The sequence below is a fragment of the Anas acuta genome, chromosome 15 (genome assembly GCF_963932015.1).
Source record: "Anas acuta chromosome 15, bAnaAcu1.1, whole genome shotgun sequence".
In the NCBI taxonomy this organism is placed as follows: domain Eukaryota; kingdom Metazoa; phylum Chordata; class Aves; order Anseriformes; family Anatidae; genus Anas; species Anas acuta.
In genome coordinates, this window is record NC_088993.1 from 5,761,017 (window position 1) to 5,789,016 (window position 28,000).

The 28,000-nt window shown below is 54.0% G+C and overlaps 1 protein-coding gene across 1 annotated transcript; it reads left to right on the top strand.

Annotated features, from left to right (window-relative positions):
• On the top strand, positions 1 to 28,000 carry RAB40C (RAB40C, member RAS oncogene family). The gene is made up of 6 exons (XM_068698797.1): positions 1 to 379; positions 15,071 to 15,131; positions 17,237 to 17,297; positions 25,145 to 25,222; positions 25,698 to 25,920; positions 27,274 to 28,000. The coding sequence occupies exons 1-6, from the start codon at positions 238 to 240 to the stop codon at positions 27,552 to 27,554; spliced, it is 846 nt and encodes a 281-aa protein (XP_068554898.1). The 5' UTR covers positions 1 to 237; the 3' UTR covers positions 27,555 to 28,000.

Genomic DNA, 28,000 nt, shown 5'->3' on the forward strand with positions numbered 1-28,000 from the left:
GGGCCCGGGCGCCGCCTGTCCTCGGGCCGAGCGGGCGCCAGGCGGAGGCTGCGGCCCGGCCCCGGGGCGCCCGGCGCGGAGCTGAGCGCGGGGCCGGGGACCGGGGACCGAGCACCGGGGGGTGGTGGTGGCGGGGCTGTGGGGCTCAGCCCTCAGAGCTGAGGCAGCCCCGGGCCCGGCGGTGGCGGAGCAGCAGCCCTGGAATGCGGCCTGAGCCTCCCGGCCCAGCCAGGGGCGATGGGGACGCAGGGCAGCCCGGTGAAGAGCTACGACTACCTGCTGAAATTCCTGCTGGTGGGGGACAGCGACGTGGGCAAGGGCGAGATCCTGGAGAGCCTCCAGGACGGGGCCTCAGAGTCCCCCTACGCCTACAGCAACGGTGAGCGGGGGGCTGGGGGTGGGTTTTTGGGGGGGTTGGGGTGGGTTTTTTTGGGATTGGGGTGGGTTTTTTGGGGTTGGGCTGGGTTTTTGGGGTTATTTGGGGTTGGGTTGGGCCCTGTGGGGTTTTATGGGGTTGGTTTGGCAGGGTTGGGTTTGTCCCTGTGTCCCTACAATGCCTCCCATCAGGGTGTGCTCCTGCCCATGGGGTTCCCCCAAGGGCCTGGCGGAGCTGCCGGTGCCCCCCCAAAGCACCGACCCCATAGCTCAGGTCTATGGGGTCATCACCGAGCCTGGCTCTGCCTCACGGCCTGCTCGCAGAGCCCGGGCTGCTTCTCCATTATCTCCACAGGGTTAAGGCCAGGGCTGAGCCGCGCCAGAAGGAAGCGGGGCCCGGAACAAAAGAACGGGAGCAGAGCGGGAGCGGTGCTGCCAGGGCAGGGCTGGGAGCGCTGGGGGCTGGCTGCTGAGCACGGCTCGGGGTGTCCCCCTCCTGCAAACACCACGCTTATAATGCAGCCCCTGACACACCATTAACTACAGTGTCACCAGCCCGTAATTAAGAGCCAAGGAGTGGCGCTGTGCTATTTCCTGCGTCCCCTCGCCGCAGTCAAAGCGTAACCCGGCCTGGCAGGGCGCAGGTCCCGGGGTGGTGTCCAATCTGTCATCCTTCTCCCCAGCCTCCATGCGAAATAACGGCCCCAGGGGCTCGACAGAAGCGGTGCAATTCAGATCCTGCCCCAGCGCCGCAGCTGGCCCGAGGGCTGGAGCAGTTGGTGGCTGTTCTGGCTGTAAACAGGGATCCGGGAGGATCGGGAGCTTTTGGGGGCTCTGAATTGAAGCTGGCTGAACGCAGAGCGTACAGGAGCGGTGTGGTTCTCCTCCCGATGCTCTGCTCAGCCCCCCGAGCTGCTGCCATCTCCGTAGGAGCTGATGCAAGAGCGCACCTGCTCTGCAGATACTCACGGGGAGGCAGTGACTCAGAAGTCAGGGTAGTTGTGAAAGGAGAGGAGCAAATTCTGGAACTAGGAGGCTGTGGGATCATTCAGCTGTTTGGATGTCTGGCTGCGCTCGTGCGGTTTGCATTCGAGGAGATGCTGGGCAGCTGCCTGCAGCCTTTGCATCCCCGAAGCACCCTGAGCAAAGCGCCCGCTGCACGGGGAGGGGTGAGGAGCGTTTGTTTTAGGTGCGGTGTTAACGATGGAGTTGTCTTCCAATAAAAATGTTGTTTTGAGGCTAGTGATGCAGGAATAATGCGGACAATTGGAAAGGGAGCGTGTGGTGGGCTCCCTGATGCATGTGCAGAGCCCAAAGAGCTGTCGCTGTGGCTGCAGCAGGTCTATCTCTGTACCTGCTCTTTGTAACAACGAGGTAACACTGTCTATTTCTTGAAAAAGAAATAACGTTTTCAAAACCTCCCCTCATCTTCTGTAGGCAATTGAACCTATTGCTAATTAGGGAATTGGGTCACGTGCTGTTTTTATTACAGCAATCTATGCCTCGATAGTCTCTGTTGCTTCTGCAGCTGCATGCCTTTTGGATAATCAGATTGAGCAGCTTTGAAATCGGAGTGAATTTGATACCAGAGAGATTCCTGACAGCCCTGGCAGTCGGGTTTCCTCCGTCTCTGATCAGCTGGGCTGTGCGTACCGGCAGGGGAAGCCTCGCCGCGTGCGCTGCCTGTGCCCCGACGGAGACTGGCCCTCGATGCGCAGGCACATGCCTGTTTTTTTCTCTCCTGAAGACAAAACTTGCCCTGATCGGTGTGAAAAGGAGCGTGCTTTAGGTCGCATGGTGACAGGGATGTGTTTCGGCTCATGTTCAGATCCCTTGTACCCAAGCTGTGTTGGGGAAGGGGTAAGCAGGGTGCCCACGAGCTGTCCCATCAGGGTCATTTGGCCAAGGACAGCTGTTTGGATGCAGGCTTTAGAAATGCAGGGTGAAATACCTTCCTTTGGGCTCTGGGGAGACACACCTTGTAAAAGGGAAACTGTAAATGAAGCCCTGGATCTTTTCCTGCTTGCCTGCCCTACACCTGGTGTCTAGAAAGCAGTCAGGGATTCTTCGCTCCGCGAGCAGTGAGGTGTTGGAGAAGTGGGCGGCCAAGGGATAAGAGAGCCCTTTTCCTACCAGCATCTCCTTTGGGAACTCTAAGCAGCAGGGAGCCTCTGCTTGCTCCCACCCGGTTCTGAAAGCCTGGGGGGCTGTGTGATGAGTCCTAAAGCATCGTGGCTGCTTCTCTCTGTCCTCATCCAGGATCCCAAAGCCCCGCTTCTCAGTGTCGCCCTGCAGCGTGGCGCCCTGTGCGACACCAGACACCAGGCATGGAGCTTCTGGAGGCTCAGCAGAGGCAGTGTGAATGGAGATTTGGTGTCCAGCTCTCACCTGTGTTCCTCACTGGGTTGCTGCTGGAGCATTGAGAGCGTTGGTGTCGAGGAGCGTGAGGCTGAGCGTGCTCCCCGAGAGGAGCAGGATCTGTCCCCCGGGGCTGCTGCCTGTGCCGTGTGGCTGGGCATTGGCACCCCTGCCCCAGGAGGGTTTCTAGCTGAGGTGGAATTGTGTTTTGCTGCTTCTTGCTCAGCTTCAGAAAGCCCTAAGCAAGCATCCTCCCTAGTATTTTAGGGAAAACGTGAGCTTTTGGGAGAACGCTACGGTTCTGATTTCTGAGCTTCCAGCGTTCTCCTTCCCAGCTTTTTCTCCCTCAAACTTCCCAAATCTGCTGCTGTGGAAGCCGGCTGCTGCTCTCAGAGCCCCCTGCTACTCCTGGCAGCTGGCAGACCTCACCCACGAGCCAGAACCCTGCCTTTCCCCAAAAGCTTTTCCCTCTCAGCTCTCAGCCGTGCTCCCGAGGTGCAGCAGGGAGGTTTCCAGCCCTGCGGCGGTGTCCGAGCTGCCTCGGAGCAGGCCCACATGCCTTGCCCACAGACAGGAGCCCCCTACACGGCTCGCTTGTCCCTTCAGTGCTTTTGCTGCCCATGAGGGTCCTGTCCTTGCCCGTGGACGGGTGGAAGCCGGACTCTGCGGGGCTGCGAGCGCTGAGCCGAGCGGCGGCCGTGTGCTCGCCCACAGCCAGCCCCGATGCCCCATCAGCGCCGTGTCACCCGTCCTCTCGGGACCATCTCATTGTCGGTGTGCTGAAACAATCCTGCCGAGCTCGTTAGTTGGCTTGCTGACGAGGCTGCCCTGCGCCGTGCCGCAGCCCCACGGCCTGACTCACCCGGAGCCGCTGCCCGGCAGGCGCGGATGCCGCCGCGGCGTGGGCCAAGGTGCTCGGCGTGCAGCAGGAACAGGGCCTGGGCTGCCCTCAGCGCTTAGACACGAATGCGAAGTGCTCCCCGCTCAGCCTCACGGGATCCCATGCTTTTTCTGTGGCTCAGTCTTCCCCCTCACCTGCTGCTGCTCCCATGGGAGAGGGGAGCCGTGCGCTCGGCAAGGAGCGGAGCATGTTTCTGAGCAGATGGTTTTGATTGGAAGGGGAATAGATTTATTTTTTTTAATATTTTTTCTGTTCTCAGTTTGTATTAAGAAAGTCGTGAGGAGGGAAGCTCAGGTCTGCTGCGCTCTGGTCTCCGTACAGCAGCACGGGAAGGTGCCGCTGCAGGGCAGGGATGTCACCGGCCCCTCCGCAGCGGGACCCCGGCCCCGTCTGGGGCTCAGCACCTGCATTCAAGCACAGCTCGTGGTGCTGTGGTACCCGAGGATACTGTCATTGAGTGACCCACCTCTGGATAATCAGAAGCACGCAGGCGAGCAGTTCTGCTTAAAACATGCAGCTCTGTACACCTGACAGCTCGCTTTCCCTCCAGAGAATACGAGCAAATATTGCGGGGTGCACCCCTGCTTGGCAAGATCTGGGGCAGGGCTGTAGAAACGGGAGTAATGCTTTATTCTGAGGTTTTAGCACTCTGGTGGGAGTTGGATTTGAGGCAGGATGTTCTGAATGGAGCCTCGCCATCACGTCCCTGTGGTGGCTGCAGGATGGCTCTGTGGGGAGCGCCTCGGCTCAGACAGGCTGATGGTGCTGCTGGGAATCTCCTCAAGGTACTGAAAGAGCAGAGAGGGTTTGTTACAGCAGGTCCTCGCGGCTGCCAGCGCTCACATCAGTGTCCTTCAGGAATGGTTTTTTCCGTGGTCATCAGGGATGCAGAACTGATCTCATCGGAGCAGGCGTTGGGTTGGAAACCACTCCGGTATCTCGTAGTTCTCCCTCATTTACTGTTCCTTTGTGTAAAATTATTTCTGAACGTGCAGTCCTGCAGCTCTCTCTGCTCCAGGGGACCAAGTCCCTAGCAGGCCTGGATGTCTTCTGCTCTCTCAGGTCGGGACGGAGGATGCTCAGCGTGTGAGGCTTTGTGCACGCGTCGCCTTCCAGCAGGGCTGTGTTTTTGCAAAGCTGGGCTCTGCTGAGCTCTCAGTTGCCTGGGCAGTTCTCACTGCCTCTAACACCGCGTAAAGGCTTTGCTTTAGGTGGCTGCTGTGTGCCTGAGCCTCAGGTCCACGAAGGTGATGTCGAGTGAGTGGGATGAATCTGAAGCGGGTGGGATGCTGTCCTAATAACTGGAATGAAGTTTTTCTTTATATTTTTTGAGCTTGTTTTTTAAACGCCAATAGGTTTTGATTTTTCTAGATCGCGAGATGAACTTGTCTGCGTCTGTTGGCCTGTGCTTTCCTTGGCTGTAAACTGCAGAGGAAAACCCGTGTAAAATGTCTCCTCCTTCCCCGCCCCAGCCCCTTCAGCTTTTGTTTCCAGCTGTTCCCTGGCACGTTTTCCTCAGGCAGCTCCCTGCCTCCCTCTCTCACTGAGGAGCAGAGCATCTCTCTGCTGGGCTCACAAAGAGCGACGCTGCAAGCTGAACTTTCGGAGCTGGGGTTTTACAACCTCGCTGCTCTCGTTTGCTTCCCCAAACTTTCCTCTACCCCTCACCTCCCTCCGGCAGGCTCATCACCGTAGGAGCAGCGATACGGATGCCTTCTGTCGTACCAGTTTCTGTTTGATTTCAGGATGAGGAGGAGGAAGGAAGCTCTGAGGCGAAAATCCTCAGCCCGTTTTTGCTGTTTTGCTGAATGCTTTGCTTTCCTGAGGCAGCCTGGAAGAAACTTTCCTTGGGGCATGGAGGGCCACCGTGGCGTGGGTCTGCTCCACACCACCCGCGTGGGTCTGCTGCTTCCTGCAAAAGCCGTGCTCACAGCAAGGTTGTGGCATAATGCTTTATTCCACTTAAAGGAAACAAATATATATTTTTTTTAAGCATCACTTTAACTTACTTTCCACCCCTGCTCCAGAGTTGCCCAGCCCATCTGGGGGTTATCCTGCCACGTTCCTGGCTTTGCACAAGGTCGCTCCCCGCACACTCTCACAGAGCAACGACTGCCTCTTGGTTTTTGCTGCTTTTGGCAGCAGTCGGGCTGTTTTGCCCGTGGTTCTTGTCCCCAGAACCGTGCGTGTGTTTTCTGTTGTGTGTGGGATTTTTTATTTATTTATTTAGGACCGTGAGGTGTGCTGAGCCGATTCTCAGCTCCGTACAGGGAGCCGGCAGTGTCTGTGCTGAGGCACGAGGAGAAGTCGTTCAGGGCTGATCCTACCCGGCCAGAGCCCTGCCCGTGCTGCTCACTGCACGACAAAATGCAGGCACGTCCTAAATGTCTCCTCGGGTCAACGTGTGCCTGTTCTTGTGGGGGCTGTCTGCGTTGTAAGGGTAACGTGCTCTCAAGGTTCAGGTTGGAAATGAGGAGACATTTCTGCTCAGAAAGAGCAGTCAGGCACTGGGACGGGTGGCTCAGAGAGGTGGTGGAGTCACCGTCCCTGGGGGTGTTCAAGGAAAGGCTGGATGTGGTGTTAGGGACAGGGTTTGGTGGGTGATGGTGGTAGGGGATGGTTGGACCAGATGATCTCGGAGGCTTTTCCAAGCTTTATGATTCTGGGATTCTGTTCGGGCTGCGAGCAGAGCGCTCGGCAGCGTGCGTCGGGCTGCGCTCACCTCTCCATCAGGGCTGGCTTCATCTGAGGGATGGGGCATGGCACCAGGCAGTGGTGCTCGGCCGTGTCAGCCCTTCAGCAAGCTGTGGCCTCCCTCCTGGGATCCCGGGAGCCCCGTGCCTCCGCTCCCCGTGTAGGCTTCAGGCTGCCAGCCTCCAAGCACGGTGCCACCATCCCTCATGGGGACAGCCTTGGGAGCTGGTGGCAGCCAACTCCGCAAGGCCGGCGCTGTGGAGGTGTTTCACGCAGTCACTTGGGCCTTGTTGAATGGTTTTTTTTTGTCCCCAAGCGTGCCTCGGTGTTTGTCTGGTGGTCCAGCAACAATGCGGATTGTTGTGGTGCCCTGCGATGCTTCCTCACAGGCCGCCTTTGTCCCCGCGTGCAGCTGTGCCGCTTTTATGGACATCTGAACTGTGAGGCATGAAGAAACTCTTTTTGTCCGTGGGAGCTTCTGTGCATAAAACCAATCTTGATTTTCTCCTAAAGAACAAATCCACTCGACATTCCCGATTCTGGACTGACTTCTGGCTGTTTCCGTGGCGTCCCGGGTGCCCGCTGCTGTGCTGTGAGCTGCAGGAACAGATTTGCTCCTGGCTCCAGGCGCGGTTTTGGATGCGGATGTCACCCGGAGCTGAGCGCTGGACCCCGTGGCCACCGGGGTGCTGCGGGGACGTGGAGCAGGCTGCTGGTGGGTGCTGTGCAGCTCTGGGCTCCCCGAGCACTCTGAATGCATGTTTTACTTCTGGCTGGTCACAAAACCAAAGGAACAGTTACTGCTCGAGGTCCCTGCTCAGGGACCGGGGATGAAGCTGCCTGGGAGCAGTCTCTTGGATCTGCGAAGGGCTTTGTGAAGCTGTGAAGCACCCACAACCGAGGTGAGGTGCTTCCCGTTCGACTGCACAGCAGGGATGGGTTTTGTCCTTCCTGCTTGAGGAGGAGGAGGCGATGAAGGGCAGAGCAGACGGCCGCCACCTACCCCGCTCCCCTGTGACCAGCACGGAGCACCACTGGTCTCCTGGGTGCCCAGTAGGAACCGAGACCTCTTGGTCTTGTTCCTGAGGTGGCTTCTGCTCCACAAGGCGACGCAGGGCAGCGGGACAAGGACCTGGTTTCGGACCCTCAGCTCCAGCTCTGCCAGCACCAGCTGGGGGCACTGGGCAGCGATGCTCTTTGGGAACCTCACCACCACGCTCCAACAGCGGTGCTGCGAGGCTCGTGTCCGCGCTGGAAGGCACAGAGCTGCAGGGACTCCATCCTTCTTCTAAGCCGTATGTTTTGACCTCCGTTGTTGATGAAGATAATTTGTTATTTGTCAATCTAAGGAGTGGGTAATTGAATGCATGACTCAAGCCGATGAGCTCATGTGTTGTTTGGAAGGGTTTTTTCCTGTGGCTTACAGCTCTGAGCTGACTGGCTGCATTGCTGCTGGTAATGCGCTGCTGTACACGCTTTTTAAGGTCGGATGACTTCATTAGTTGTTATTTGAATGGGTTGAATTTGTTTTTTTCGTCAGCTGCTGTTTGTGCTCATAGCACATTTTTCTAAACAGTTTGGTATAACTTCCAGATGACGCATCCGCGGTGCGCAAATCCTTCCCGTGCTGGCCCCGACAGCTGCCTTCTGCCTGGGATCAGGGTTTTGGTTTTGGCATAGCAGTCATTGCATGTTGCCCACTGACACCTTCCCTAGCTTTGTGTGCTTTGAATTTCCGTCCAGTGGCTTACAAGGACCTTTTGGGCTGCTGTGACTCCTGTGCTCATCTGCCTGGTTTGACTAGCAATGAAGTGACGGCGCTTTCTGCTCTGACCTTTGCCCACAAGTGAACAATTCTGGTACAAGTCTTCAGCCCTGGCTGTCCTTTGCTTGTAGGCTGGTGAAGGCACAAAAAGCACAAGTCAAGGGGAGACAAAAAACAAAACAAAAAAAACAACTGAAGATAAGGTATTGGGAACTTTCAATGGTGCCGGCTTCATGTTCTGTTTCATGCTGCTTGGAGCGACTTGGCTGCTGGGTTCGGTGGCTGTAGGATGACTGTCACTGGCCATATTTATCACCATACACTGCTCTACAGAGGACGAGTGCAGGATGTGAGCTGCTGTGTCCCAGGTGGCCCCGTGCTGCTGCCCTGCCGGTGCTGTGCCCGGCTGCTCCCCGTGCCCGGCCGGCACGCACCAGGGCAGGGCTTTGGGCTTTAAAACCCAGCCACGTCGGTCATGGCTGAGAAGCTTTTTGTTAACATCTGTAGCACCCAGGGACTTGGCAGAGCAAGCAGTCGTCTTTGGACACTTCTCAGCTATTGCTGGCATTTGGGCTAAATTAAGTTCTGCGCTGACTGCTTCAGGCTGGAGCAGAGAACCGAAGCACGCCGGCACGGAGCCTGCTGTGTGCGCCGCTCGCTGCGCTGCTCCTGGTGCAAGTTTAACACCTTGTTTGTTTGTTGTTTTAACCCACCTGAAAGGTCGGCACGAGCCACGCGTGGAGGAGAGGGAGGGAGCTTTCAGCAGCTCATGTCTCGCACGCAGTGTGTGTTTCCCCTGTGGAGGTGGGCTGTGCCTCTCCGGTGTGCACAGGTGAATTTGTTCCTTTCCACGCACCGTGGTCTGAGCTCGTTTGGCCGTGATCAGCACCATCTGATTAAGCTGTCCAAGGACCTCCCTGGCTCTGCCTGCTGGGGATGTGTGCTCGGCTGCTGCCCCTTGGGCACGGAGCTGCTGCTGGTCCTCCTCCTGCAGTGGGAGCTGAGAGGGGTTATGGTGCCACTGAGCCTCCTGCCCTGCTCTCACACCTTCTCCTGAGAACTCAGAACTGCGTGCAGTGTTCTTGCTGGTGTCCAACACTTGATGTTAAAGGTTAAAGTCAGGTTTACCCATCTCTGCTTAGCTGCATCTCTGGAAGTCCTTCCTGCCAAGAAGCTGCGCTGGAGATCTGCTCTTAACATCTTCCTTTTACAAAAAGGAAGAAAAGACTATATTCTGGTAACTGCCCTATATTATTTCTTTGGGCTTATGCTCTAAGTGTTTGTTTTCACTTCCTCAAGACCAGCCATATGCTAGATGCTCAGGACTTCTGATCCATCCTTGTGCATCAGTAAGGATTTCCATGACACTGGTACTATAGATTTGTTGCAGTCTCTCTCCATAGTCTGCCACGCTGACTCCGAGGTGTTCAGCGCTGCCCAAGGCACAGGAGAAACAGGGTATGCTCAGTACCCTTGATGTTCTCCTATTTTACAAACACAGCATGTCTTTGTGTGTGTTTTTTTTTGTTTTTTTTTGTTTTTTTTTCTTTTCAGGTATTTATTTGCCAGGTGCTCACAGAGAACTACATCACTTTCTCCTGAGCATCTTCAGCACAGAGCATCACAACCAGCTCCTCGAAGCCGGTTACCTGGGGTCACCAGGACACTGCAGAAAGTTAAATCTCGGACACGTGTGCTGTGTTTCTGACTCCAGCTCTGCTTTCCCCACAGATCCCAGCAGTCTCTGGCCAGGGTAGCGTTAAGCCTCTTCCCCTCCCTAATGGGGGCTCCGCGATGGAGCTGGCTGAGGTTTGCTCTTCGGGGTTTCGCTGCTCATGGTGTGCTGCACCCTGCTCCAGAAGCACCCCACGGGAGTGGGGGAGGACGTCTGGGGCAGCCGTGCAGAGGGGAATTCTCCTCGAGTCATGGCCATGAGGAGGTGCTGGGGTTTAGGTCCCAACATCAGGGGCTGGCAATCTAAGGAAGCTTTACGAAAATCATTACCTGAGAATTTTGATCTAGACCTACACAAAACCAGAAGAGTTTGGGTGAAAATGCAGCGTCCTCAGACAGCTGTGGTGTTGTGGCTCTGGCAGTGCTGATGGCAGAGGTGCCCCGTCCCAAATGGAAATGGGTCCCGGGCATGCTCCAAAAGGCACCCCAGTGGCACAATGACTGCTTCTGGGTGGCTTGGGAGCCTCTACTGGAACTTGCCAGTGCAGCAGGGTTCCTCTGCGGGTCCCAATGGGTCAGGCACATCGCCTTCCTTGTGTTCCCCCAGACCTCAGATGCCTTTGTTTCTTGGGAGGGTCACACCATGGAGTTGCTTTTGCTTGACCGTGTCTATGGATGAAATACCAATCTGTCTAAAAGCAGTAGTTGGGCAACGAGAGTCTACTCAATTTATCTTATTTTCCTATTTATATAATGCATTGATTGAAGGTCCTGACTCATCATTGAATACCTCAAGTTTTGATTGCTGACCATATATAAGCCTATAGTAGAGCATCTCCAGCGCAGAAAGCAAGCTTGTCTTAAAACTATGTCAGCACCTCACTCGAATGCATTTGTTCTTTCCTTTGGGAAGTTCCTGAACGTCACCTGGGATGCCTTCTGCCCCAGATCCGTAGGTGAGTTGTGTGTTTTGCACCACGGATGCAAGCTGGAGGTTCTGCACTGCAGCAGGCTTGGGGAAAGGCTGGAGGCAAACCCCTGGGAGCTTGCTGCGAGGTGGGGCAAGCTCCTTCCTCCCTCTGCTCCTTCCAGCAGCACCACCTACGTGTGTACACGGGTTTGGTGGGGCTGGCGGTTGGGGTTGGCTTCTCAGAGCCTCTCTGGAAGAGGACGGTTGATCGGGGCTGATAACAAACCTGAAATGCAGTACTGGCACCTGCAGTGGCCTCGCTGCCTCTGCTTACGGAGAGCTGGACTTGTTTTCATCCCAGCACTGCCTGAGGATCACCTGGGAAATCCAAAGGAGAGAAAAGCCATGGGCTCTCCTTACTGCTGAAAATGGAGAAGGCTTGGCTCAGACCCTCCTCTTCAAGAAGAGGAAACCTGTTTGATCCCCTGCATGGGCGTTAGGGCAGGGTCAGTCCTGAGTCTGTATCTGCCAAACTCTCCTTTTTCTTTCTCCTGAAACAAAATCTTGCATAAAGCCAAGAAGCTACTGTGCTTACAGCAGTGACATTTACAGAACCTTGGTTGCTTAAACTATTTAAAGCAATTTTTGTGATATCTTACTCTGTTTAACGGAAGAGCTCGGGCAGCATGAAATCCCTGCTCCCATTGTCTCTCTGCCTTTTCCAGTGCCACTTCCCAGTCCGTGTGCCTGCCTGCCCGCTGCCGCCTCCGTTTTGGTCTTGGTGTGCTGCTGCTCCTGCAGAGGGGCACAACGAGGGCACCAAGTTCCCAGGAGAAGGGATCACAAAGCACTGCCTGTCACGTGCTGGAAGAAAATGCCCCTTCTTGGCGTGGCTTTACTTTTTCTGCTTACGTCAGGTGTAAGCTTGAGCTGGAAGGCCGAATTTTAACTAAGCCAAGTTTTGTTTCAGCTCTTGTTGATGTGAAGCATCCTGTGCTCGGCATGAGTAATCGGGAACAGGTCAGACATTCCTACATGCACCCTGCCTATTCCCATAGGAAAGTGGCTTGTGTTTAGGTTTCCCTTGTACCGAGTGGCAAAGGGAATAAAGGTTTGGGATCCCTTGGAGCCCTGCCTGGGAGCGATTACCATGCTCGTGCACGAAGCCCAGCTCCGCGGAGGGGAGAGGAGAGGGATGTCTGGCAGCAGCTGTATGACAACAGATCGCCTGGCTGCTCCGGGAGCGAGGCTGAGATGGCGTCAGCATCAGTAGGAGCCTAAAGCAGGGCTGGAAAAATAGCCGAGGAGTCGAACTGAATGCTCAATTACACAGAACAGCCCGGACTTGTTCTCCAAGCGTCGTTCGTTTTGTTGCATCATGCTAGATATCGGTCAGGAAGGAGATGGGCTGACACGAACGAGCTCTCGGCGAGGCTGCTTTCTCTCCCCACAGCGCTGCTTGCCCCGTGGGGCTGTGGTGGCGAGGTGGCTGGTGCTGCATGAGCCGCAGGAGCATCGCGTGGGCTTTGCAGCCACGCATCCCTTCCGGGGGATCAAAGCCTGCGCCGGCGGAGCTGAAATGTCAGTCTCGAAATGAGCTGTGCGCTGCTGTGCGCAGAGGTGATGCTCAGGTGGGGGAAACCCTGCCAACTCCAGAAATGAATTTTTTTTTTAAAAAAACTTCCCTTCACCAGCTTCCGAGCTGCCTCGAAACGAAGACAAAAGAGCAGCCGTGGTGCTGCCAGCAGCCTCTGTGCGACAGTGGCATCTAGCGGCCGCTGCGCCCCGCGGGGCGGTGGCCCCTGTCCCCACTGTCCCCAAAGCCCTGGGACAAGGGGGAAGCCCCAGCTGGGAGCTGCTGCAGGCAGGGCTGCTTGGCGAGCACCTAGGAGAAGGCTTTTGTAGGGAAAACCCTCATCCTTCCTTCCCTTTGTGCTGCTGTGCTCAAGGAAGTGGCTGGGTGGTGGCCGGTGCCAGCGGCAGCTTCCCCAGTGAGTCCCGTGGGTTTAGGGACATTGGGGACCCGTGGGGGCAGCAGCACTGCAGGGCCCTGAGTTTGGCTTGCATGGGTGGGGACTGCACGTGTGACCTGGGCTGAGCACTGAGCTAACCACAGAACAGCCCTAAAAAATAAAGATAGGTAGAGATGTTGCGGTTGCAAGCCTTTGTCCTCCCCAGTGAGCTAGTAGGTGGGGTTTTGCTGAAGACGTGCAAGGTACAAAGCGCATCGCTTTCTTCCAGCTTGCTTTACCAGGTGTGTTTCAGTACTGAACGTAGCCTAGAATAAAAAGGCAAAGCAGCTCTGCTTTTCACCTGAATGCACGTTAATTCCTTGGGCTGTCCGGGAGCGTGCTGCCTGCCTCCATCTGCGTATTTTTGTAGGTGTCAGACGCTGCAGTGAAGGAGCACCAGGTATTTTCCCTGCACACCGTCAGAGCAAGGAGCAGTTGAAGCAGGAGCTCGGGAAGTTTCTGGCTGGTGCTTTCTGGAGGCTGTGTGCTTTGCTGGTGGTTGTCCCTCCCGAAGGGCTGTGTTACTCTGATTTGAAGTGCACGGTGTAGTTTTGAGTGGGAATGGTGGCTTTGGGAATCGGGGGGTGTCAGGATGCTCCCCGCTGGCTGCCAGGTGGGTCTGCTCGCTGTCCCTGGGCATGGGGAGGTTTGTGTTTGCCTGACAACAAATACAAACCATTCCCTCGCCTCTGGAGGAAGATAAAACGTAAAGCGTCTCCTTTCTGTGATAAAGCGCTGGAAATAGTTGGAATTTAAGATAATTATCTTTTATTGCTTTTTATAGCACCCTGCGAAGACTGAAATCTAATTTGTTGTTCACTAACGGGATTCCTGCTGATGGCTCAGGAACAAATCCATTTGCTTTATTGACCAACTTGCCCATTTGCTTGTCGGGGATGCGTTCTTGCAGGGGAAGGGAAATCCAGGCAGGAACACGAGTGGGTCTCTAATTTAGGGTCACACTTTGGTATCTAGTGGCTGGAGGAGAAAATGAAGCTGATGCAATCTGAGTGGAGGTGCATGGAGTTATTAAAGATGTCCATGAACTTGTTCCTGCTTTCCAGGCTGCCTCCAGACCCCACAGCTGGAGCCCGTGGGGCAGCCGCTTCCCCGGGCACGTCCTTTTGGCTGTGCCCCCGCATTTTGGTGGCGGGGAGCAGCACCCTCAGCTGGGTTCAGAGGTGCTGCTTGCAAGCCGAGCTGCCCTGCTGCAACCTTCCTCTCCACAGGGCAGGGGTGCAGCCTGTCACCAGGCTCTGCTTTTAAATCTCCTCCGGTGCAAATGGGTTGCTCTTTGGCACAGCCCGGGGGGGCAGTGCTGTGGGGCCCCTGTTCTGGTACTGGGGCTGTGTGAGGAGCCCCTGTTCGTGCTGTTTGGTGCGGAGGCAGCGCTCTCTGAGAGCCCTGCTGGGCATGCCCCCGAGCTGCACCAGGAGCCTTCTCTGAAGCTGCGTCAGCCTCACTTCCTGACCCAGTTCGCAGCCCCCTGTGACCCAGATATGAAGCTCTTCAGTTCTTTTTTTTCTGTAGAGAAGGGAAAAAATAAAAAAGGTATGGAAATGATGGAGCCTGCCCTGACTTGGTGGAGCTTGTAGCTGAGGGGCTCCTGGGCTCGTCCCTGGCTGCTTCTTGGAGCTTGGCACGAGCACCGACTGTGCCCCTTGTTATTCTGCACTACGAGCTGCTGCAGGAACCTGAAGGATGAGTGTAGGTGATGACAGAGAAAGTAATGTTGTTCCAAAATGCATCGGTGTTGGAGTCTCTTCATCTGCCAAGTTTGAGTTTTCACTTTTGAATGAAGTGAAAAGTTTTAATTCCTGTATTTTTATTAGCAAGCGTAGCAGGTGAGCATGCCTTGTAGGAGTTCTCAATTTTTTGTCTTCATAGTTGGAAAGAAAAACTGTATTCTCTGGACAGGCTTTTCAGCATCACCGCCTCCCAAAATGTACTTTGAATGTTTCAGGTAGTGATGTTCTTTTGGGGTTGCTGGGTCTGCAGGTCATGCTTTGAAATTGTTCATCTCTGGCTCACCCCCCAGAATCCTGTAATGCCTGGGATAACGCTGCAGAGCGCTGGATCTCCTACAGCTGGAGCCCTCACAGCTTCTGCTCAATAATGGAGAAATAGAAAGCCTCCTAGGGGTTAACAGTATTTTTAGGGAGGAGGGAGAAGAGTTCCACAGGAGTAAGCGTTGCTTTGAAGAAGAGATCTGCTCTGTCAAGGCTGTGTAATCCTTCCTAACCGTGTAGCAGAGCAAGAAGGAGGAAAACATCGCTTTATGTAAACACGAAATGATGGATGTAGGTGGGCAAAGCAGATTTCTTGTCCATCTCTGAAGACATGCTCAGTATTTACTCAACTTTGTTTTGTTTTCCTTCTAGGAATTGACTACAAGACCACTACCATCTTGTTGGACGGCAGGAGGGTGAAGCTGGAACTCTGGTGAGCTTTGATTTTGAGCTGCTTTGGCTGTGAGCACGTTACTGGTGAGCGGGGCAGCCGGTCCTGCGAGTGGGATGCGGCACCAAGGTGTGGAGAGTGCAGAGCAGCCCCAGCCAGGTGGTGAGGCTTGCTAGCTCCTCGTACCAGAGTGTTATTCTGGCGAATCAGACCCCTCTCCATTCCTGAGCAGCACAAGCAGCTTGCTACCTTTTGCCGGAGTGGTCCAATGTGGGGCTTCCTCTCTCATACCTGGCTGTGTTCCCGTGCAGATCTCAGTCACTAGGGGAATGGTGGTATTTTGGAAATAGATACTTCCCTGAAATCCTAGGATGAGAAATCAATATGAGAGAATTGGGAAGACAAAAGGGGTGAAGCCCTCAGTTCCTGTGGAAGCCTGGGTATTGCTCAGGGACTGGAGTAGAAATCTGCAACAAGAGCGATGAACAGACCTCTCAGCCACAGAGAATGGTGAATCCCTGGAGAGCAGGGCTTACTGGAGTGACCTGACACTGGGATGGAGATGTGAGAACACTGCACACGAGGGGTGGTTCCTTCCTTATCTGTCAGCGCTGGAAGAAGACCTGGAGCCCTGAGGTTTAAACTGCTGAGAAGCTGCCTCAAGAATCCTGTAGATGAGATAGGAAGGACAGACAGGCTGCCCTCGTTCTACGTTTCACCTGGATCTAGTAGGAAATGACACAGGCCCTAAAATATTAAATTAAACGTCTACCAAAGCATGTATGAAATAACTGGAATGCTAATGATCCATGTGACTGGTTAAATTAGGGAAGAGGAACAGCCTTCCCTAAACAGGAAAGAGGAACAGCCTCAGTGACTGACTCTAACAGCGTATAACTTCATGGCTTAATTATAATCCTGATCTCCAAGGAGCTGAATGTCTTCATGTTTCTAACAGCTAATTTATCTCTTCTACCCATATGTTTATATATGATTTTAATATTCTTTTGTTTCTCTTGTAAGACTTCTATTTTAACATTTCGGCTCCATGTATATAGTTACCCACTGCTTCCCTCCTGAAATCTTCATTTTATAGTATAATCCTACAGTTGGAGAGATAATCCTAGAGTTGGAGAACCAGCCCAGAACCTTACCTGAAAAGCTGGTAGTGTTGGTTTATGATGTCTTAATGCAATCTTTTACCATTACTTTCCTCATGCAACCAAATATCTGATTGTTAGGGAAGGAGATTAAAGCACAGGCTGCTAGGCTGGTGTACAGGACCCTGAATGACTCTCTTAAAGCTTGAAGTCACTGCCTTTTTCATTTATCTGGTGCATATCTGGTATGAGGGATTCATTAACTTCCTTGGTGGTCATTAACGTGTCTTCACTGGGCCAGTACGAAGCAAATAAGGCCAACGCCATCCCATGGCTCTGACCACCCTGATGCATTTCGGAGTATACTGCTTAAATCAGCCCAGCGTGCTGAGCTCTGGCTTACCGTCCCAGGTGCTCCCACAGGCACTGCTCAGTGCTGGTAACGTAATCAGATTTCCTGCGTCAGGAGTTGCAGTCAGTGTCCAAACAGCCCCTTGCTGTGACAGCATTTTAGAAACATTTTTTCTTAGTCTTGTTTCTGAGCTGTGTTGGGTATGCTGGTCCAGGTTTGTTAGATTCAGGTGTATTCTTCCTCTCACTTTGGTTAAAACACGTTGGAAAAAATCCACGAGACAGTGCAGGACAGTCTCTCCCATCTTCTGTGGTCAGGTTCATTTTATGATACACCAGCTCCTCCGTGACAGATCTGAAGTCTCATCCGTACTTTGAATTCCAGTGGACTGTAGGGAACCAGGGAGAAGATGCTTTGTGCAAGAGAAGAAAACGGTTTATGTGTTTGTACATCACAAGCACAGTGACAGTGAGGAAGCTCTGCATTGACTGTAACCAAACGTGGTGATGCACCCAGCACACGTCTTCAGATTCTTCCAAAAACACCTTGCAGAGCAGTTCGAGTACCATGTGTGTTCTAAGAACTGATGAGATCTACCCTGGCTGGTTTCTAGTCCAATGAGAGATTTTTAGTTTGTGTTTTATTTTTTTCCTTCCTAAATTTCACAGGTGTAATTTTAGTTTTCTTTGTTGCAGGGACACATCAGGGCAAGGAAGATTTTGTACCATTTTCAGATCGTACTCTAGAGGAGCCCAGGTAAGTGCTGCCCTCAGTTATTTGACAGGAGCACACTTTCTTTTTCTTTACGATGGCATTAAAATTTTTTACAGCCTTAAGAGCTCTGAGGAGAAATGCATCAAGCATCAAAAAGATGAGAACTGTAAATACGGAGAGGTACCACATGTGTTCCTGAAGTCTAGTTCTGTCATTTCATGAAACGATGGGAAAGATGGGAGTGAGTGGTACTTTCCTAGACAGCTGTGGAAAAGGGCTGTTGGAGGCTGTTGGTTTCCAGGCAGGGGCTGTGAAGGTGGGGTTATAGAGGACATGGCAATTCTGATCTGAGATCTCCCTTAGCTTTGATGTGGATGCTAACTTCCAAGGTTTATTAGGTTTGGTTCAGTATGACAGCAGCTTTCCCAAAGGAGTTCTTTGTCTGTGTTGCCTCCAAGTCAGTTCCAAAAATAAGGTTTCTCCTGCTTGCACGTAAACTTGAAACTAGAGCAGCTCAACTGGATCTTATAGACTCCTTAAAACGTGAAACTGTGTTTAAATTTTGAGCTGCTTCTTTGGGGCTTGCTCCAGAATAACGTTGGTTCTGAATGCTAGAGAAATCTTCCGCTCCTTTGGAAAAATTGCTGCTAGTTAATAATGCTTTCTTGTATCAATAGCCGTCCCCTGAGTAACATGGCAGGGTCCCCCTAGGTAGAGCCTCAGGAAGTTACATGAACGATGGTGTTTTGCAATTTAGAAAGTTGGGAAAATTCTCTTCCTTCTACGCACTGAGTCCAAAACTGTACATGAACTTAGTGACCGAGCCACTGGGAGATTTGCCATTTCTGCTCAATCTCTGCCACTGTTGCTCTTGGCTTTTCACTTCTTGTAGCTGCGGACTTGCTTTGCAAACTGGCAAAATCCGTCATGCTCTCTTTCCCTAAGCTGTTCTGCATATTCACTTGGGCTTTAGACATGAAAGCACTTAGCCTGGGATGCGCCGTTGGTATCTCCCCCGGTGTCTCAGTCTTGTCTGTGCACGCCTCCGGTGCTGTGCATGGCTTTGAGGCAGCTGCTTTGAAGAGGAGGCCAACTTCCCGGTGCGGGGTGGGGAGTGCTGCGGTGTGCCACAGGCGGTGGGAGAGAGCAGGATCTCCTGCACGCTTGGTCCAACGTGGGAGTTTAAATTTCCCTCTGTCCATGCTGTTTCAGAATACTCTAGCGCTTTGGTCCTAAAATACAACCTGTGCTTGAGATGGTGTCCCTTTCCCTCACCATGCCATACGGTGATCTGGGGCAGATGGGAGAGATGAAAGTAGCGATGGGAATACTTGGATAGATGAAGTAGACGTCTGTCTAGAAGCTGAAGTGGAGCTGGAAGGCACCTAGAGCACATCCATCAAGTTCCTGCAGCCTGTTTGCTGTGCTATTCCGTCTGATGCTGGATGGGATAAGGTGTTGTATACGTGGCCGGCCTTAAGTTTGAAATGGATTGCTTTTATCTTCTGTGCTCGCAGTGAGGCTCTTGATCTTCTTTGCTTTGGAGGTAACATCTTGCCCTTCTGTTTTATTCATCAGTGTTGCTGTAGGAACTCCCACTTTAAAGTCTGGAAAGCTCACCTCATCCGTCTTATCTGCCCGCCTTTGTCAAGGTGTTGGTTTCAGACATTCACAACAAACACCATCAGCCGGCTTGGCAGAGGCCCTTTTAATGTGAATCCTCTAATGCTGAGTGCTGGGGCACGCAGCAAAGTGTAGCTTATGCTTCAAGGTCTCAATTCTGCTTGTGCCACAATTCCCTGTTGCAAAGAACTGTTGCGGTGCCTCGGTCCTGACGTGCCACAGCAGTCAGCCTCTACCCGTCAGAACAACAAAACAGCCCAAGCAGCAAGCCTGCCCAGGGGAGGAGGGGAGCTTCCCAAGTGAAAAATCTCCACTGCCCTCTGAAAAACATCCCCGCGTGCAGCACTGATCAGCAGGTGCCTTTTGAAGGCTGGCAAGTCCTGGTGCAGTCTTCTCCAGGTGGCTTGAAGGAAAACTTTTGGTTTTGGCATCAGGTGGTTGGTGTCCACGTGGCAATCCAGCAACATCCCTGCGTTAGCAGGAATACAGATTCTGTCTCTTGCACGACTCTCCGCATCTTTCAATGAAAGGAAAGCATCTTAATTTAAACTCCTAATGGTTAACCAAAGCAGCAGTGATGTTAAATGTGAACGACAAACGTCTTTGCAGGAGCAGATCTGAGTAGCTGTAGTTATTTTTGGTGCGCAGAAGCCAACTTCAGCACAGCTGGGCAGTGCTCTCCTTGCTCGGAGTGAAAGCTGCTGCTTAGAAGATTGCCAATACCATTTTATTGACAGCGTAAAGGCAGCGTAGCCCTGTGTGGTCTCAGGCAAGGGGAAAAAATGAAGTGCTCCTGTGCTTGCATTCTTGGAGGTGTACTTGATGCTGTGTGTTGGACTGCTTTGCTTTTAGTCTTTCTTCTCTTCTGTCTTGGTATTGTCAGACTTCAAGACTTCTGCTGTAGAAAGCCTGATGCAAATCCAGCTGGAAGCAAGAGAAACAGCTCTCTTTTTTCTTTTTTTAACTTACCAAAAGCTCAGGAAGAAGAAATACAGCAGAGAAGAGAGATGCCAGGGGGGGAAAGCTCAGTTTAAAGAGCGGTGTGATACTTGTTCAAGAACAGCTTGGTATAAACTGGCAGTGAGCACCTTTATGCTGAAATCCAGAAAAAGTTTTTTTGTTTGTTTTGGTTTGTTTTTTTTGAGTAGAGGATGGAGGCTCCGAGCTGAGCTTCCTGCACGGAGCACAAGGGGAGCTTTAAGAGTGGCTCAGAGCTGGGCGTCCAAACAGGTCTTTGAGAGGCTGCTGGGCGAGCAGGAGGCTGGCCTGGCTTTTCCCAGGGCTGACTGAGAAGAGGGTAAGTGCATCTGAGTGGCGAGTGCTTCAGAAAACAGGCAAAGCAGCTGCTTGGAATGAGAGGTGCCTTCAAGCAGGGGAAGCGCACCTGGCTCCCATCCCCACCTCGTGGTTTCTTGAGTGGAGTGGTAAGAACTTCTGAAATTAAACCCTGCAGAGGTTGATTGCCAAGGGGAAGATCAGCCTGCAGACAGGAACCAGACCTTCTCGTGAGCCCCCCTTCCTGGTGCAGCACAGCACGGTGCTGTTCTCTGCTCAGCCTGGGCCGCAGGCAGCTCCCTCCCAAGTGGAAGGGCTCTTCCCGAGCACCTGGGTGCCTTCACTGGCTGTCCGTGGCTTAGTTTCCACACTGCTGTTTAGACCTCAAAGTAGTTCTGCTGTCCCAGATGAACTTTAAGATGGCTTTAAATGAGGAGCAGCCCCTCGTTGAGCCACGGCAGACAATCCCGTTTACCTCTGGATTTGTGGCTGCGGTCACAGATCTCTCTTGCTTTCCCTCCCTGCCCTGCCTGGCAGAACTGATCTCCTTAGGGATGCAGAGAGCTATTTGGCTCAAGGCAGGGGCTTGTGGCACACTGTGCCTGGGACCTCCATCCTTTTCTCTCCTTGCTTCCCTGGGGTCTGAGTTTCCCTTCTCCTAACCCAGCAACTTTCATCATCCCTTCCCCGTTGGGGCTTGTTGTGCCAGCAGGTCTGCACCATGCTGCTCCAGGGGCTCACCTGGGGCACGAGAGGAGCCTGGTGGGGTGGGGGCAGCATCACCCAGACCCCGTTGTGCTGACTCCAGGGGCAAGGTGGAGGTGGGAACGCAATGCAGAGGTGTTGTGGTGTCACTGACATGCTCTGGAGGGTCCCAGGTTTCAGAACAGCACTGGCATCTCATCTCGTGCTACCCATGTTGAAGGTGAGGTGGTGCTGAGGTGTGCTGGTACCTTCCCACGCTAACCAGTTCCTTGGCCAAAAGAAGAGACCGAGGTGTAAGGAGTTACCTAACTCAGCTCTTGTTCTGGTTTTGTGGCTCGGGTCTAATGAAGGTGGGTGACAAGCAGTGAGCATCTGCTCCTGGGAACCGCTGGGCTGCAGCTCTCAGCTCTGCTGCTGGCTGTGCCAGAGCTGTGGCACGTGCTGGGTGCTCTCACAGCTGCAGAGCCGTGATCCCCTTCTGCTGGGAGGCAAGAGCTGTGTGACGTCCAACTTCTAGCCCCTTGGGAGGCTTAGCTGGGAGGTGGCACTTGGCCTTGGGCTTTGCAAGAGGAGCGAATTACCTGGAACGTCAGGAGCATGCAGAAGAAATTTTATATTGCTGCAGTGTGGTGCATGGGGAAGGGTATTTGGTGATGCTTAAAGGTGCTTCAGAGATCTTTTGGTTTGCTCTTGGATTTCTGGTCTTTGGCTGTTTCTGCTTGGCAATAATGCCCCAGCACACCCACAGAGGAGCAGGCACACCGGCATCAACTGCTGCGTGCAGCAGCTGCTCCGACGGCTGCTGGGAGCCAACGCGTCTCTTCCAAAAGTCATCGCTGAAGGCAGCAGGAATCCTGGTGGCACATCCTGATCTAGCAAGGAAGACGCAGATCCAGTGTCACTTCTGATCTCCTCGTGTGCCACTGACTTAAACTGCTTCTGGAAACGCGGCTTGCCAGCACGTCCCAGACAGTGTGCTGGATGGAGTCCTTCAGGAATAGTTTGTCTACAGAAAGTCGTGCTCAACGTGCAGAAATGCTCCCATCTTCCAGCAGAGCTGCAGCCCTCACAGAATAATGAATGCCGTCGAGTTCTGCTTAGGCAGCTGATTTGAGCAGTTGCTGTTTATCCTGGTCGGGGCATCTTAGCATGCAGGGCGCTGCTGGCTGCTCCTGGCAGCTCAGCGGGCTCCGAGACGCAGGCGCTGCTGCGCCTTGCAGCATCCTTGGTTGCTGCACGTACCCTACCTGCCCCGGGTCACTCTGAGGGCTGCCCAGCTGCTGGGGGAGCTGGCCCTGCAAGGCGAAACATTTATGGCAAGCTCGGTGATAAATAACCCCCACGACGTGTTAACGCTGTTGGGAAACGCTCTGGCAGCAGGGTGTAGCTGTGCTGCGAGCCAAGGGCTGCGGTGCCAGCTGGAAAGCTGCGGCTGAGCCTGGCCCTGACGGAGAAGGCAGGACAGAGTGTTCTGCCTGCCGTCACTGCCAGATCCTTGTTTGGGGCTGGATAGTCCTACGGGCTGGAGAAGTGCAGCCGGGGGGGGTGTTTGGGCAGCTTCAGCTCTGCTCTGCCTGTGGAGGACACCAGCGAGTGTCCTTCCCTGGCTGCCCTGTCCCCTGCTGAGGCTTTGGCACTGCTGCGAGCACTCAGTTCTCCCAGCCCTGTTCTTGCAGGGCTGTGTGAGCAGCTGGAGCCCCCTGCTCGCAGCTGAGAAGCCTGCTCTGCTCTGCTGGGCGAGCACACTGTGTCTGCCACCTCCCAAAGCGCATCGCTTGTAAACCTGCGCGAGGCACCTGCAGCAAGGAGGCAGGGGTGGGATTTGATTTCCCCCTTTGGTTATGGGGATGGATCTTTGTGCAAGCTCCTGCTGAAAACAAGCTTGATTTTGGCAAAGTTAAGTGTCCACATGTGCTGCTGGATACGATAGCAGATGATCTCTGTCTTCATGGCACCGTGCGCTCATGTGGAAATTTGTCACTGCAGTGCTCAGGCTTGCAGCAGTCCCAGCAGCGTGGAACAAAAGCAGAGTGGAAACGAACTTGGAAAATTAACTCTGAAAAGACCTGAGACAGGTCAGCCCACTGTTCTTCCACCCTAAACCTCTAGGCAGGCGGGGGAAATGCTGTTTGAGGGTTGGTGAGGGCTCCAGGATACCTTCACAAGGTGTTACTGCAAGACACGGAGGTGGATGTCTTGTGAAACTAAATATTGAGAGGGATGGAGACATTCGAGTGCTGACAGCCATGGAGGCACTTAGGGAATGGTTTAGGCTGCAAATGGGGATCTGTTCGTCTTTCTAGCTGAGTTGATTAAAATTCTGCACGCTTTTTTATTTAAAAAATAAAAGAAAACCTGACAGATCTCACTTGGAGCTGTCTGCAGAGCTGGAGCCAGCTCCCTGTCCGCGTGCGTGTCTGCGTCCTGCTCTCTGCAGGGCAGAACACTGCGATGACAGCGTGCTCTGGGGATGTGTGCCCTGGAAATGTGGTGTCTGGAGCACGTCTGTGCCACCTGGGGAAGCCCAGGGCCACCACGGGCTGGGCACTTCTGGGGCTGCTTCCTCCAGTTCGTGCTGGTGAAAGCAGAGCTGGTCTTAAAGCCCGTGCTGGGCAGGGTGGGACAGGATCAAGGCGTTAGACAACGTGGCCTTGGTGTCTTGTGGCTTTGGCAAGCTTGACTTGACAGTCTGAACTCCAAATGTCACGCACGGAGCTGTGTTATGACCTTGGGGGTGAGCTGGCAGACGGTGTCTCTCCTCGCAGAGAGCACGGCCGTGACCTTCCCCCTGCTCCCGGGATCTGGGGGCTGTGTTTTGGCTGGTGGTGAATCCGTGCTCGTCTCCAAAGCAGATCTAGGCTGGAGCTGCCAGCAAGCTGAAAAGCGCTGTTCTCCTAGAGCGAATTTCTGGCAGAAGCAGTCTTCACAAACTAGGTCTTGGTCTGTTTCCCTTGGCTAAAGGAAGCCGTCAGTCCAGAAATCAAATAAATAGACTTCAGCTCTCTGGCAATTTGTCTTGGAAGGGGGTCATCAAACGTCTTCCTTTGTTATTTCCTGGTTATCATTCATTCACATGCACGGCCTTGGAAGCCAGAAGGCAAAACAGATGTAACAATAATTAAAAGAAAGCTGAGTCTGGCTTTTTATTTTTTCAAAATGCACTTTAACATAATATATCCTGATAGTAGGTAGTTCTTGATTGGCTTCTTGGAAAGCACTAGCTTGGGTTTCTGTGAGCTTTTTTTATTTGGGTGAAAACTGTTTCTTCCTAGACTTTCTTTTCTCCCGTCAAGACTTAGGAGAAGCCCATCCCGGCTGCCAGCCCTGCAGGTGGCCAGGCAGTGAGATGTGGGTGGCGTTAGGGAAGGTGTGTTTGGGCATGGGGACACAGGAGGCACCCTTTTTGATTTTTATTTTTTTCAAGGGTGCTGAAAATACTGTGCCACAGCTCGTGGAGTTGCTGGAGTTCCCAGCTCCCAGCAGAGGGTGGCTGGCAGCTGACTTGCCCAGCACCTTCCTGGTCACGTACCAGCACCGAGGCAGCTCCCCGTGCCCCCAGCTGCTCCTGGGCACTGGGCACATTTCTTGGGCTGGGCTGCTTGAGGCTTACCCCTGCCTCCTCCCTCCGGCACCTCCTTGGTCCTTCTGGGTTTTGCAGCTGGCGCTGGGACTGTCACCTTGAGCTGTGCACCCTGCAGCAGGACCTGCCCTTGGTGGGTCTGGTGTGGGTGCCAGGCTGGAGGTCTCTGTCCTCCAGGGCTCTCGATTGCTGCAGTCACTGCACTGCGTCCTTGGCAGCAATGGGAGGACCGAATGAGATGGGTTCTGGATGGAAAAGGAAAAGGTTTTGAAGATGGGTGAGCTGCTGCCATTCAGGGCAGGGAAGAGGGAAAAAAAACACACCTGTTTCTGCCTCTAAATGTAGATCAGGTTTGTGGCAGGAGGAGGGTGTGCAAAGCAGAGCCTTTCTCCTCTGGATACAGAGTCATTGGGGCAGTTCCTCCTCTGCAGAGCCTGCTGCTTTGCAGTGGTTTGGGGTCTGCTTGGGCCAAAACAAACCGGTGTCTCTTCCAGAGCTGCTTTCTTGTTGGAAACGGGAGTAAAACCTTCCCCAGCAGGTCTAAGTTAGTACAGACGTGTTACGTGAATTTTAGGCCTAGTAAATGCACAAATAATGTGACTGGAGAAACCTTTCCTTAGCCTTTTAGGTTCTGGGCGTAGCAGTGGTCTTCCAGGTGCATCTCCCTTTTAGTTTGCCTTACTGATCGCGTGTTTTCTTCCCTCAGGGAATTCTCCTGGTGTACGACATCACAAACCGCTGGTCCTTCGATGGGATAGATCGATGGATCAAGGAAATAGATGAGGTAAGCCAAAGGGAAGAACCCGTGGAGCACACCAGCTTCCTACTGTGCCAGCTGTGTCCCAAAACACGTGTGGAACTGTGGGGGGAGAAACGTGGTGCTCGAGGGCAGCAGTCCAACAAAACCCTGGGGAGATGCCACCTCTGGTCTGGGGACAAGCGTGGCTCGGCTGGGGAGAGGAGGTGATGGCAGGCTGCTACAGGCAGAGGAAGGCTTTAACATCTGTCCATCAGTATCGGTTCGGTATAAACCTGGAGTAGCAGGAAAGGGCTTGGGAATGGCAAGGAAGATGGGAAAATTCCCTCTAAAGTGGACTGTGGGAGGGATAAATGAGTTGTTTTCATCGATTGCTCAGCAGTCAGAGCAGCCTCTCTTCCTTTGCCTGTCACTGCTCTTGAAGCCAGGTAGAACACCGGGTGTCAGCTGCCGTGGCTAAAGGCAAACCGTGACTTTCTTTATTTTTTTTTCTTTTTTTCAGCATGCCCCTGGTGTCCCCCGGATCCTGGTGGGGAACAGGCTTCACCTCGCCTTCAAGCGGCAGGTGCCCACGGAGCAGGCCCGGGCCTACGCGGAGAAGAACTGCATGACGTTCTTTGAGGTCAGCCCCCTGTGCAACTTCAACGTGATCGAGTCCTTCACGGAGCTCTCCCGGATCGTCCTCATGCGGCACGGCATGGAGAAGATCTGGAGACCCAACAGAGGTGAGGAGGGTGCTCTGCGTGGGCAGCTGGAGGGGATGAAGGAGAGAGGGGTAGGACTGCCTGGGTGGGAGGCTCGTGTGCTTGGCCCCGTGGGGTCTGAAAGCACCTGGTGAAATGGTGAAATGCTGAAGCTGAGCTGCAGCGAGCTGCCTGGGCTGGTGCCGGAGCCCTGCAGTGAGGGATGGGCAGCTCCAGAGGGCAGCTCAGCATGTCTGGGCTCTGAGCTGCTCTGGGACATCCTGCACCTCTGCTTTTACTCTAGATGAGGCTGAGGGTGATTACTTGAAAGTAGTGCAGTCAGATGGTTGTGTGGGATGAGCCCGAGTGTAAGCAACTCTGTCCTTATCCCTGCCTGAGCCTGTATCTCCTGTTTTGGCAAGACGTGGGGGCAGAGTGAGCCCAGGGCAGCACAAGGAGTTGAAAAGGGATAAACCACGTCCCTGCTGTAGGCATGAAGCAGTGGGCTGGGATGTTCTGTGCATCAAGGTGCATGTGCTGCAGGGCGGAGGGCAGCGAGCAGAGCCCACCTGATGTCCCAGCCCGTTGAATTAGAAGCGAAATAACCCTTAGGCCCCACGCTCCTGGCTGGAGGTAGCAGCATGTCCTGCTGGCAGGCTGAGCAGCAGGAGTTTAACACCCCACGAGGGATGACCTGCCTTCATTGGGGTCCTGCCATCCTGCTCGCTAGGGAGGGACAGGGACGATCCCACTTGCTGGCCCCACTCACCAAAGTGTCTGCCAGACTCTCCCAGAGGGCAGCACCCCTACCTGCTGCCTGCCTGGGAGCAGCAGAGAGACTTCAGCAGCCGGCTGGAGGTGAACGTGTGCCCTCCTGTGGCCGGCTGCTGGGAAATCCCATCCCAGCCGACTTGCCAAGGCAGATCCACACGGTTACGCTGAGCTACGAGGACTCTGGGAAGCTTGTCCTGGCTGGATGGGATCCCGCTGCTGCAAGCACCCCGCAGAGAGGCAGCTCGTGGCTGCTGCTCACCCAGTAGGTCCCCAACGAGAACATCCTACATCAGGGCTGGCCAACAGAGTAAACTCCTTCCCCAGCTTCCCCTTCAGGCTGCCCAGGGGAAAACCAGGCGTGGGGCAGGGGCACGAGCCAGCCCAGCATCTGAGCCCAGGGCTGGCCTCCTGCAAAGTCTGGCCTCCGCAGGCAGAGCCTACCTGAGCCCTACCCCACACCTCCCCTGACTAATCTGCTCTCTGCTCAGGGCTCCCCTGCAGTCACTTTTAGCTCTTCTCCCCTTCTAAGCAAAAACTGCACGTTGTAAAGAATGGCTGCAGGAAGGAGGCAGCCCTTGAGGTCTCTTGGGCCTTGACTGTGTGGTCTTTTTCTCCCACCAGTGTTCAGCCTGCAGGACCTGTGCTGCCGAGCCATCGTTTCCTGCACCCCGGTGCACCTCATCGACAAGCTGCCGCTGCCTGTCACCATCAAGAGCCACCTGAAATCCTTCTCCATGGCCAACGGGATGAACGCGGTGATGATGCACGGCCGCTCGTACTCCCTGGCCAGCAGCGGCGGCGGCAGCAGCAGCAAAGGCAACAGCTTGAAGAGATCCAAGTCGATTCGGCCGCCCCAGAGCCCCCCACAGAACTGCTCGCGCAACAACTGCAAGATCTCTTAGCAGGACGGAGGCGCCGTGAGCTTCGAACGTGTCCGCACCCACCCACCGATGTACAGATGTTTGCACACTTCACCCTTTTCGACTGGATCCCTTCGGATGGGCCTCGGCTGCTCCTCTGCCGGCGCGTGTGAGCGTTGGGAACGTGCTCACGTTTGGCCTCGCATGTGAAGCGCGGTGCCGGCCGGGGGGGAGAGGACTCTGCCAAGTGACCCTCCAAGAATGCTTTGGGCTTTGCCTCTCGGCCTGGGGTGGAAAATTCAGCAGCTGCCGGGTTGGGGAGGGGGGAAGGGGAAAAAAGCTCATCCAGTTTCGATGGAGAAATGGATTTAATGGCAGATTGAGAGGCTTAAGGGAGTAGGCAAGGAGAGTCTGTGCTGCAACTTTAACTCTTGGACTCCTGAACAGATTGCTGGTGCAATAGCGGCTGTTGGATGTAGTAAAGAAAA